The 13,276-nt window shown below is 34.1% G+C and overlaps 2 protein-coding genes across 2 annotated transcripts; one reads left to right on the plus strand and one right to left on the minus strand.

The window, feature by feature from the left end:
* Window positions 1-6,081: 6,081 nt before the first annotated feature.
* LOC128030525 (smad nuclear interacting protein 1) lies at window positions 6,082-9,174 on the minus strand. Its single transcript, XM_052618229.1, has 4 exons — window positions 8,854-9,174; window positions 8,559-8,688; window positions 7,286-7,854; window positions 6,082-6,910 (listed from the first exon to the last, which is right to left on the minus strand). The coding sequence occupies exons 1-4, from the start codon at window positions 9,012-9,014 to the stop codon at window positions 6,655-6,657; spliced, it is 1,116 nt and encodes a 371-aa protein (XP_052474189.1). The 5' UTR covers window positions 9,015-9,174; the 3' UTR covers window positions 6,082-6,654.
* On the plus strand, window positions 9,137-13,187 carry LOC128030526 (axonemal dynein light intermediate polypeptide 1-like). The gene is made up of 6 exons (XM_052618230.1): window positions 9,137-10,365; window positions 10,487-10,623; window positions 10,931-11,100; window positions 11,186-11,364; window positions 12,677-12,841; window positions 12,926-13,187. The coding sequence occupies exons 1-6, from the start codon at window positions 10,285-10,287 to the stop codon at window positions 12,965-12,967; spliced, it is 774 nt and encodes a 257-aa protein (XP_052474190.1). The 5' UTR covers window positions 9,137-10,284; the 3' UTR covers window positions 12,968-13,187.
* The last annotated feature ends 89 nt before the right edge of the window (window positions 13,188-13,276 follow it).

The raw sequence follows: 13,276 nt of genomic DNA on the forward strand, positions 1-13,276 counted from the left end.
CTTTTGCACTACAATCATTGTATCTACACTGTTTGTTTACTTCACTGGATTGCAATCTTTCTGCCATGTGCTGCTTTATTTGATTTTATTTTTATTTATTTTATTTTTACATACCCTTATTTGAATAGTTGTATTATATATTTTATCTGTATCTATGTATTTTTATGCTCTGTTGTTAGTGTTCTCTGTATGCACCAAGGGTCTGAGAGTAACGCAATTTCAATTCTCTGTATGTATGTATGTGCTGTACATGTGGAAGAATTGACAACAAAACAGACGTTGACTTTGACTTGACTTTGTTACATGTGGAGAGACAGCACAGTAAAATACATTTCATATATATACTGTATATCTCATAGCTTATATATTAAACTTTTTCTGGTTGTCAGAAGCTGTCCATTTGGTATTTTGGTACAAATTCATCTGTCACTTGGTAGAAACGTATGCCAACATCATCAAAACTATGCAAGGTAAAATGAAATACACTACAGGACACAGTGAATGCAGATTATGCACGATGGTGGGTGTGCAATCATTTTAAAATAGCAAATTTGTCCTTTTAGGCAAAGTTATGTTAATACATGTCATATAATAGGGTCTATACATGTATTTATCAATACATTGCATTATTATTTTATATGAAAAACAATTGTAGCTGGTGTTGGGTTAGTCAAACCGGTTGAGAAACACTGTTTTAGGGGGATGTGCTGATTGAAATGCGTTAGAAAAGTAAGAGAAGGGAGGGTTGGTGGTGGGTTGAGCTAGTCTGCGAGCAGGAAGTGAAAATGAAAAAGAGAGGGAGGGAGAGAGCACGAGTAAAAAAGAAAATCAGATAAACCACACAAAGTGGTTGAAAGGCAGAATACATTATCATCATTCGTCACAAAATAAGTCCATCTATTTATACTGTGGTTCAGTTTTGAATCTAAAAAGACACAGAGAAAGGATCTCTGGGGGAAAATATCTTTTTAGGAGAATAACACAGCGTCTCTCGTTCTCTTCAACCCCCCACCCCTCTCTCTCTCTCTCTCTCTCTCCCTGCCTGCCTCTCACTCGAGCTGAAGCTTTGCTGCTTGCAAAAGCAGCACAGCTCTGCTTTGGTATCTCAGTGTGGGGGATGGGCAGAGCAGAGCAGAGCAGCACACAACCTTAATGCAATGCAGAGCCGCTAGCCTTTCTGGCCAACTCTAGCTGTGTCCTGTGAAGTAGGGAGATCCTACAGCATATCGAATCTGGGGAATGTTTTTCTCCCCAGCAAAGAAGTTGGAAATAAAATAATTGATGGGAGCTGTGATATAGTGTTTAATATCTTTGATTTTGAGATCCAACAGCTCTTTGTTAAATAAATATTTGAAACCTTTGCCAGTCAATATTATAGTGAGATTTAATGTATTTTATAAATGTAGAGTATAGCACAAAAAATACAAAAGACATAAATTATGTTATTTTATACATCAGATTAGCAGAGACCTAGAGATGTATTGTAAAGACTTAATTATCACAGCACTTTGTATATAGGCCAAAAATGAATTCTAATTTTGAATTTGATGCCATTCTGTCATTTTTTCCCGTTTTTTTTTTTACATTAGCAAATGATTTCCATTTTATACCTTCAGCTAATGCTAATATCAATAATTTTAGTCAAAAGTTTAGCAATTTCATGTTTTTGTCATTTATATATATATATATATATATATATATATATATATATATATATATATATATATATATATATATATATATATATATATAGCTTTTTTTTAGTTTAAGTTTATTTAATTTTAGTTATTTTAGTACTTCACATTAATCTAACCATAATGAGAAATGTTACCTTGGCAACTAGCTTTAATAAAATAATTGAAAGCATTTATTATTATTATTTAAGTTAACATTTATTTAATTGCAAATAATGACAATTTTTGCTATGTAGCAAGATCCACCAGTGGAGCTACAAGAAAGCAAATCGATACAAAACACACAAATCAGACTTGAATTATGATATTTACTGTAAGTAGACATGTAAGTTCACATTTAGATGATATTTAGAAAATCTTAATATTTGTTCGAGTGCTAAACAGTGGAAAATTAGTAGTTTAGATTTTCCGTCTTCCTTCTCAAAATGGCATGAAATGCTGTCATTTTAAATATGTTGCCTAAAATCGTTGGGAAAGAACGAAATCTGGAAGAAATAATGATTTTGCTGAGATTTGCAAGCGCGAAAATGAATTCCAAACAATCACGGCTTTCATCTGTCCTTGTTTGTCAACAGCTTTAATGAGGAAGAGTACAAAGTATAGCACATTTTCTGTGTAAACAAATCCATGTGTATTCAAACCCTTTCATGACCCTCAGCGCGCCAATAAGCCACATGTATACACTGCTGGTAAAGGGAGGAAACTGCTCAGCAGAGCCCTTCATTCAATCAGAGTTTCATTCAATCCCTTGTTCTCAGACACACCCCCACATGGGAATCCATAAAGTATCTTGAGCAGACACAAGGAAGTTGGTCCTCAGCCAGCAGGTTGCCGAGCAGCCTTCACACACACAAAATGACTCTGAAGTGTGCTAGGGAAGGAAGTACCACTCCAGAGAGTCATAGGAAACCATAACTGGGGCATTATCGTGTGTTCGGCACACACTCATGACATTCATAACAATAAAAAATATATGTGTTGATGGTGAATTCATTTGCATTAGAAAAACTCTGACAACTCTTTGTTAAAGTTTCAAAATGTCACATTTAATTTTCAGCTTTGAAAAAAAATTATATTATAAAAAAACCTATATATAACTAATATATTTTTGTACTCTCTCTCTCTCTACACACACACGCTATATATATATATATATATATATATATATATATATATATATATATATATATATATATATATATATAGTCATAGGACTTTTACAAACACATTGTATTGCCTACTTTTTGAAAGTTTTGAAACTTCCAAGGATTTCATGTAGCATACAGTGTATACATAATTTCTAAAGTTATTTCAATACTATTTTATACATTTGTACATTCAGATCAGCAAAAAAAAAAAAAGTTCTAAATTTTACAAGAATTTGTGTCCCTTTCAACTTTATTTATTTTAATTTATTTTGTCAAAAGATCATGAAATTGTAGGCCGAAATAGAAGGAACTTTAGGAAAACAACTGAATAAAGAAAAAAATTCATATATATCCTGTACAGCAACACTATTTTTAAGTTAAATAGACACACACAGCCTAGTTCCTGTGACACTGAAAATATATAAACTTCTTTTTTCACCCCAAATGATGTCTAAAGCAAATATAGTCTCAAGCTTGCACACACTCAGACCCTGTAAAGCAGAAACAGATTTCACATAGCCAACTCCATTCCCTGTCTGCCTCCTGTTTTTACACTGCGGATTCGACCAAAATATGGACTGGACTTTCAACTGACATCAATAACGCATTTGCACTTTAGGTTCTAACGACATCGTGTATTAACAAAGTACGGTGTTTGCACTAATTACAAGAATATTATAAGCTTCACATTCTTTTTCAGCTATCTATAAATGTATATCGCAGCAAATATAGTCATATTTAAATGATACTAAGTCATCTGACTGACACAAGCGTTTTTATAGTGCAATATAATGATCGTAATCCATCCCGCGTTTTCCACTTTCCTCAAACCGAGTGCGCTAAGAGGCGAATCACTACTTTCCGAAATACTTCCGTGCCTCACTCAAGTATGTGCTAAGGTGAATGTTGTGGAGAATTAGTCCTGCGGGATACTGTGGCACTTTCATAAATACGCTTAAATTACTAGATCATATTTAATTGATATAAGCAAGAAAAACATTACCAAAAAGTCAAGTTCAACAAACACCGAGCACTATCTAACATAGTTGCCATGTCTCCCTCTCGTGTACAATGCATTCCTGTGTTCTTCCGCGGGTGAGAAGGCCTTTTCAAGGTCCAGACTGCACATGATGGGAAAGGTGATCCGGTTTGATCAAGATTCTCTGCCACAAGTTAGCAAAATACGCACCATGTATCACGAGAGCAGCTGAAAAAACCTGTGCACACGAATAAACAAAACCATTTATATTATTTTACGAGTGTGTAGCAAATGATGAATACTAGCAGCGTTAATTGATTTCCAAGCAAATCGTTGACCATTTCACACATGTAAGCACGTCAGTAACTGGTTAGACAGTTAAGTGTGTCTCATCTGTCTTAGACAGTTTTAATTCGGTCTCAAAATAAAATTTCAGGCGACTGCAGTTTCTTAAAATTCAATGACAACGAAAAAAAGCTGACTATTATATTGTGTGTGCAAGTAGCCGTTACGACAGTGACCTCTAGTGGTGCTACTCTCTATTGCACTCACACTCTGATCAGCGCATAGAAGGAAGTTCAGTAATTTATTTACGCATCGTCTTTCAAACTGTTATTTAAAAAAAATAAAATGTAGGTCTTCAAAACCCAGAACAGTTATTCTCAGTTTCCTTCTATCACTGCAAGTCAAGCTGAAATAATGGAGTTTTGTTTTGTACTGTGGACAAACAGTAATTTGCTTAGATACACATGTACAAACAGAAACAAAATATTTTTTTTGTAACAAAATAAACTTTATAGTGAATTATTTACCTTTTGAAATCACATCTGATAAAATTAATTGTCTAATCGCTTGTGTAGAAAACATTTTGCACTGCATGAATCTAAAACAACTCTATGTTTTTACAATTTTATCCTTGACACTGTAAAATGTAAATTTTAGTGCTGTCAAATGATTAATCGCGATTAATCACATCCAAAATTAAAGTTTTTGTTTACATGATATATGTATGTGTGCTGTGTAGATTTATAATATATATATATATATATATATATATATATATATATATATATATATATATATATATATAAATACACATGCATTTATATATTTCAGAAAAAATAGGTTGTTAATGTAGGAAATAAATTTATTCATTATATAAATTATATGAAAATAAGTATAAACATATTATCAATATTATCAAAGTATACACTGTATTTGTGTGTATTTATATATTCAAATAAATATACACAGAACACACATATTCTGCAAACAAAAACTTTTATTTTGTATGCAATTAATCGGATAAATCATTTGACAGCACTAGAATAAAAAAAAAAACATTTGAACTGTTCTGAGAATGTAAATTCAATGTGTCGAATAAAAAACATGTATTATTTATTTTATTTGCTCATTTGTTGTATTTCAACATCAGTGTGTTAGAGTGTGTTAATCTTTTTTTAATCAATATAAAAACAGTTATAACTCCATAACTTCATCCTTCACAATTTTCCCAGTGGCCTCCATGTATTTCTCCTGTACACTGAGAGTTCTGAGATAAATGGTTAAGGACAGAAATTATTAGAATAATGTTAACATATCGACAGCAAATAACAACAACAAAAAACTATACAGTATGATAAGAATACGTGCTTCAAAGAAAAGTCTTCTTCAACAGTAGCAGACATCCCGGCCTCATGGATTCCATGTGCTGCATTAATGTATGAAGAAAAAAAAATCACCTAAAAAACATGATCATTTGTAACCCCTGGGTTTAGTGCGAATTCTGTGAAATAATTACCTCCATGGAAAATGCACAAATGACTTGCAGTTTCGTATATTTATTGCTCTATTATTTAATAACTTTTTTTTGTATGTGTGTTTTAATTTCAAGTGTTAAATTGTTGCATTTCTTTTAATGCGGCTAATTAGATAGCTCCTACAGAATGTCGGTGTATAAACATTTGCAATGACAATAAAAACCAAACCTAACCTAATAAGGTGTGTTGACAATTTTCATTTTGTGAACTATGTCTTTAAGAGACATTGAAGAATAAAAAGGAGCTTTAATAAAAGATTTCATTATTTAATTGTCGAATATTTGTAAGTTTTTATCATTATACTTAAATGTAATTTAAGTATTCAAATAAAATGTTTAATGATTAAACACTATATTCAATGCATACATAATTAGAAGGTTAGAATGAGATCACGTTCAGATTTCCTCATTTACTGTATGCTGTCAATAAAAAGGCCAACATTCATCATTATCCATTTTTATTTTACAATACAAAACATCTAAAAATCAAATATGAATGTACTGTGAGAGAACAGAAAATATCTAAAGTAAGACACCATCTTTTTCAATATGCAATATTCAAATGAATCTCAGATTTTTCTACATAACCATGAGGATGATAATCTGGTGCAAAAAATCTGGTTCAGCTAACCAGGACCCAGTATGTGTCTAATCGCACAGAATACAAACTAAAACAGAAGCGCTCACATCAAATACATCCAGGATATTTACAGTAACCAAATCTGGACATTATATTCACTACTTCAAGAGTATCCAAAATATATGCTTTTTGAAGATTAAGTTCTGGCATTGAGCACTTGCTTTGAAGGACAACACTGTACACAGTTTGATGGGATACAAAAGCTATCCACCTGAGAATAGTCATACAGACAACTGGGCAGGCTAATGCAAGATTCTTTCATTGTCCAAAAGGAAATTCTGAATTAAAGTCATGCTGGTTCTGATCCTACGGATGAGACGCTTTCGAAGAGTCCAGCAGACAACAGGTAACTGTGGTAAACTCTGAGGCGAGAACTACTCATCCAGGCCCTCATCCTCTTCTTCCTCCTTCTTTGCGTCAACCTCGGTTGTGTCGGAGAACTCATGAAGGAGCACATACTCTCTGCTGCTGAAGCCAAACTTCAGCACGTCCTTCTCTTTGAGCTCGTAGTAGCGTTGAGCTTCTATACGCTGATTGTTCAGATAGGTTCCATTCCCAGAACCCAGATCGATGATGTACGGCTTCACCCTCCGGCCCGTAGTGCCATCAGCCCGTGTGAACTCCACTAATCTGGAGATGAGAAAAGTCAGAGGCAAAAGTTCAATCACAATGAGAAGGAATTAACACTTGAATTCAACAATCTCTCTTTAATTTTTTATTTTTTTTTAAAGTTGCAATGTAGCAAAAAAAGCTATTTTTTTTTCCATACTGTGATGTACATTGACTTTCATATAATGGAGAAGAAAATAATATTAGTCAATGGATACCATCAATTGTTTGGTTGCCAACATTACTCAAAATATCTTCTTTTGTGCTCAACAGAAGAAGCAAACAACGTCATTCAGATTTGGAATGACATGAGGGAGAATAAATAATGACAATTTTAGTTTTTGGGCTAACTATCGCTTTAACCATTTAATAAATCTATTTTCTTGTTGTTCTGACCTGTACTGAAAAACAGCATGCTGTTTGGAACAAGAAGGGTGGTCGATAGGAATGTCTGCAATCTTCCTCTGTCTTCCAAGTAGATACGCACTCTGTCTGTGGATGTACATGACTGGAAGTGGCTCATCATTCTTGAACGGGTACAAACGCCATCTTCGTTTAGGTATTCGGGCCTCGGGAGGCTCATTATACTTGATCACCTCCCCCCTGAACGTATTGGTATCTTCCACCAAGGCGCCTGATAGTTCAAAGTTGGGCTTTTCCTTCACAACTGCAGGTGCAGAATCATCAGCCTGTTTACTGCCGAACTCTTGTGCCTCATCACCACTTCCACTCTGAGCCTCTCGTCTGAGCCGATTCTCCTGCCGCTGTTCATTATGCCGCTCCCTCTCAGCCTGCTGTTGCTGCTGTATGTGGGCATCCCGGTCTCTTCCCCGATTCCTGTCCTGTTCTCGGTCTCGCTCTCTTTGCCGAGGCCTCTCTCCCTCCCTTTTCATCCTGCGATCATGCGAGTCATCCCTTCTCTCTCGATGCCTATGACTTTCGGAGCCTCTGTGATCATCTTGCTCCTGTAATGAAAGCAAAATCTCCATTATTTGAAACACATTTTTAGTTGCTCTCAATAATAATAATCATAATAATGATTATATTTTAAAAACAATTACATCGTAATAAATTCACATTTGATATAAATGTAATATAAAATGCTTTAAAATTATATATATTATAAACTATTTAAAACATGTAAATATATACATTAAAAATTATACATTTTACGTACACTTATAAATATATTTCTTAAACATGCATGTGTTTGTATTTATATATGCATAATAAATACACACATTACACACATATGTAAATACAAACTTTTATTTTGGATGCGATTAAATGAAATAAATCATTTAACAATCCTTTATTCATAAACATATATATGTATGTTTATACATTACAAATTTATACAATAACTTTGTTAACAACAATAAATATTGCTTAATATAATAAAATCACATATATGTAGGGACAAACACACACACACACACACACACACATATATATATAAGCAGTAATAATAACAACAACATTAATGTTTTAAAGTAATATTAAATAAGATATTGTAGCCTGATACAAATTAAAAGGTCAAATTATGTTTAATTGCATATTTCTCCATAAGAATTTGTGCCAGAGCCCTCTATGCTCTCTAACTCTTACAGCTTTTCGTCGATTTATGATAATGCCTAGTTTGTTCGCTGATATGTATAGATTAACTCACCCGCTTTAACCTCACGTCAGTGCTGCGCTGCGGGCTTCTACTCCTCCGAGCTCGAGGTGACCTCTCCTGCTGTCTGCCCGAGGAACGCGCGCTCTTCGCGGGCGACCTGGTCTTTCTTCTGTCAGGTGATCTACAAATACAGTTCACGAAGCATCTTGTAGGAAACTTATGACTACAAAACTACAATGTGGTTAACTGAACATCCAGTTAAAAATGCGCATTCTTGTTTACTCGGCTGAGGTGTCATGAAGATAAACACATCTGTCAGGCTGTGTGTGGGGTGTAAGGCGCTCACCTGCTGTCTCGTCGTCTCGGGGGAGGGCTGCTGCTGCCTCGGCTGGAGCCTGAACTGGATCGGCCTAGCCGCGGAGGCCGCGTGGGACTCACTTTTTCTTGCTTAATTTTTGTCTTTACATCCCGTACAGGAGATTCTCTGTGTCGTCTCCTGTTGTCCATTACGAACTGAGCTTGCCTATTAGCTTCGTAAAACGTAAAAGTCGTTCATACCAAAGGGGAGTAAGAAAACAGATTCAAACCGCGTTTACGAAACTTCCATGAACACTTCCGGTTCGAAGCTTGTTCGCTGAAAAAATGTGTCCCTCCTTCTTTGAAAAGCAATTTAGTTCCGCTTTCTTCAGAGCTTTAACGTACAATTTCTTTTTAGATTTTTAGATAAATTTAACAAGATAAATATTAACAATATAAACTGAAAAACATACTACACATTTTAACTTAAATAAATTAAATAATGTAAATAGCTCAATAAAATGAATACATTTAATTAATTTAATTTAATTTAAATTTAGTTTTAAAAAGGAAAAAATAAAATTAAAATGTGTCAGAGCATATACAGTCCTGTTCAGAAGTTTGGGATCAGTAGGGTTTCTGATGTATTTAAAGAATTCTGTTCTGTTCATCATGGTTGCATTTGGTAATAACAGTAATATTGCAAAATATCAATACCATTTAAAATCAGATATAAATTATTTATGCGGTGCAAAGCAGGACTTTCATCAGACATTCGTTTTATTCATCAACAAATCCTTAAAAAATTATCACATGAAGAAAAAGTGTTTCCACCATTGATAATAAATTGACATAATAGAATGATTTCTGAAAGATCATGTAACACCGAAGACTGGAAATTCAGCTTTGGTCACAGCAATACGTTATATTTTAAAGTATATTAAAATAGAACAACATTATTTTAAATTTCAATAATACTTCACAATATTACTACTAGTTTGATGAAATTAATGCAGCCATGATGAGTAGAAGAAACTACTTAAAAAAAACCCATTACAAGTCGTACTGATACCTAACTTTTGAACAGCAGTGTACAACTTAACGTTAACGTACTTGTTAGTTGCTTTAACATTTAGTGCCACTCTATATGGCTCTGGTGCCACCCAGTGGCTAACTTAGTTCTGTCTAGTGCTTTAGAACCTAAACATTAGAAAAATAAACAATACAATATATTTGTATGTAAATTATTTTTAAACACTTAAAAAAAAAAACTTAATTATTATTGTTTCCCCCACTTGTTTCGCCCCGTTATTTTGACGACTCTGCTTGATGGGAACGAGCAGCAGTTGTCATAGCAACTGGAAACAACAAAACGAAACTTTTGCAGCGTGACGAAGTTGCTCGAAGTCTTTCAAAGCATACAAAAACATAGAATTTGAAACATTTGTTTAAATTTTCTTGACACTTCCACATTGTAGCCATGATTCTCCCGACTGACTCCTTGCTGAAGTATGATAATCCGGTGCTGGTGAGCAAGAATACAGAGAGGAAGTCTCCAAGGGTAAGTACAGTTCTTGGATGTAACGACTAAAAACTAACCTGTAACCACCGTAAAGTACACCTTGTTGTTGTAATGAAGCCTGATCGTTAGTTTTTCTTATCTCCTTTCACATTTTACTCAGAGTCGCCCTTTGAAAGTGAGTCCCCAACAGATGGTAGAGAGCGGGCCAGTGCCACCTCCACCCAAACCCAAGAGCCCCACAGCGGAGGCCAGCAAACAGCAAACCGAAGAGATCCTGAATGCCATTCTACCACCAAGGTCAAATAAACGAAGAGGTTTATTACTGTATTTATTATAACATTTCTTTAAACTGGCTGATGATACTGTGTAGCTGCATATGTGTTTAATCACGTCACACACTGCCTTTAAAAAGTTTGGAATCAGTAAGATTTTTGACAAATAAACATTTCTAAAATATATGCTGTTCTCAACGCTGGCTTCCACACAAATATTAAGCAATGTAAAAAAAAAAAAAACCTTAACCTTTAACCTTAGGTTAAAAATCTTTTAACAGACCCCAAACTTTACAACAGTATTAAAGAAATCTTAAAAATGGTTGTTGCAGGGAATGGACGGAGGAGAACCAGTTGTGGGTGCAGCCGGTGTCCAGCACTCCATGTACACGCATGGATGTCATACATTTGCAAGAACAACTGGACAGAAGCCTGCAGGCAAGGCAGGCCAGAGAGACGGGTATCTGCCCTGTGCGCAGAGAGCTCTACTCTCAGTGCTTCGGTAAAAATAGACATATATTGCAAATTAAGGCTCATATTAATAGCTCTTGAGTTTTACATAGCATTGCCTCTTTCAAATCTCTTAGATGAGTTAATCAGACAGGTCACCATTAACTGCGCTGAGCGGGGTCTCCTGCTGTTGCAAGTAAGAGATGAGATTCGCATGACCATCGCTGCCTATCAAACACTGTATGAGAGCAGTGTGGCCTTTGGCATGAGGAAAGCACTTCAAGCAGAGCATGGGATGGCTGACATGGAGAACAAGGTAAATTATTACTGAAAGCATTATTCCAACTTTTTCTTACATTATTATACTTATATTTTAAAATAATTCAAAAATTATAAATACATATTTTTTATTATTCATATATACATATAAAAAAAATATACGTAAGTGTAACGAAACTTAAGGCAAGACACTGCAGGTGAATAGGGCAAAAAAAAATAACTAATAGTTATCACCTTACTTACCCAGTTGATTGATTACATTGATTATTTCAAACATTTTTTGTATTACAAGTTTTCAAAAATGTTATGATTAAATATGCAAATGAGGCATTATTTAATGAAATATGTGCTAATTTGCATAAATGTATAGTACAAAAATCTGAACACTAGATGAAGTCAGTTTCAAATTTTTTGTAAATTTTTTTTTTACATATTAGAGTCAAATGTTTTTACAGAGGGAATTCTTTTTTTGTCACTCCATAATTCAGAAAATACTTGTTTGAACAGCCAGAAAACAATATATTTTCACAATTTTGGGGGGAATAAAATGTTGTATATAATCAAGGAAAATATATATGAACAAATCCCTCTGTAAAAACCTTCAGAATATAGACAGGAATAAAAATGTCAAGTTTGGTGTGTGTAAGTGCTACTGAAGTGGAGATTCATGGCTCAGTGTTGAAGAAAAAACTCATTTTGAGAAAACGGCCTTTAAAAATATGTATTGTAATTTAAATCTATTGACACAAACAGATAAAGTGCTATAAAAGAAACACTTAACATTGTCCTTTGGATGTTTTCCTTCCACTAGTTTGAAAAAGCACTTTATGAAAAACCAAAAAGCCCAAAATGTCAAAATTGACAGGTGCTTGAAAAAACAGCGTTTTTGCCTGCAGTGTCTCACCTTAACTGTAAATAATATATTTTCTAAACAACAAAGTTGCTTATTAAAACTACAAAGGAAGCTACAAAACTAAACATATACAGTGACACAATTAAAAAAACTTGTATCTTACCCTATATTTTCTATTAAATAAACATATTATACTATATGTAAATAATGTTATATCAACTTGTTAGCTTAAGAGAAGTTTATGTGATTAACATCATCTTGTAACAGAAAACAAAAACTATTACATATACACAAAATATATTTTGAACTTACAATGAAAGTCAGTGGTGTCCAACACAACATTAGATACCATTGACTTTGATTGAATGAAAAAATAAAATAAAAATGTAAAAATATCTTTCATGTACTGCAGAAGAAAGCAAGTTATTAGCTTTAAAGTCGACAACCAAACATTAAATGTCCATTTTCTGCTCGCTGAGATACAAACTCTTGATAGATTTTAGAGTTAGAGAGTGAGAAGCGAGATTTGGAGAGGTTGTTGAACGAGCAGAAGGCTAAATGTGAGGCCATTGAGAGGCGGGAAGCCGAACGGCGGGAAATTGAGGAAAAGAAGCATGCCGAAGAGGTCCAGTTCCTCAAACGAACTAATCAACAACTCAAGGTAAAGCAGGGATCATCATAATCATGATTTCTCACATTATTTTTAAGACTCATGTGCTTCCATTTATTTTTATTTATTTTTTAGGCACAGCTGGAGGGCATAATTACCCTGAGGAATAAGGCTTAAATATTATTAGAATAATAAAACACTGAACACTGTTTCAATGAATAAAACATTTATTAAAGCATCTGTTCTGAGTATTTTTTCCCCCGCCAAATTAAAGAAAAAGAACATATGTAGATACACAGAAACATGATCCACATTTCAACACTGCAGAATCAGCACACTGACTTAGGTTAAAAAGCTTTGAATATGCACAGTACTGAAATGAATTAGTTTTAGTCATAATGTTCAGGATGATGGCTGGTGCCACAGTATGAATAAAGTGCATCGGAGAGACTGTATCACAGATAAACTCAGCCTTCACTTTTTCAC

The sequence above is a fragment of the Carassius gibelio genome, chromosome A16 (genome assembly GCF_023724105.1).
Source record: "Carassius gibelio isolate Cgi1373 ecotype wild population from Czech Republic chromosome A16, carGib1.2-hapl.c, whole genome shotgun sequence".
Lineage (NCBI taxonomy): Eukaryota > Metazoa > Chordata > Actinopteri > Cypriniformes > Cyprinidae > Carassius > Carassius gibelio.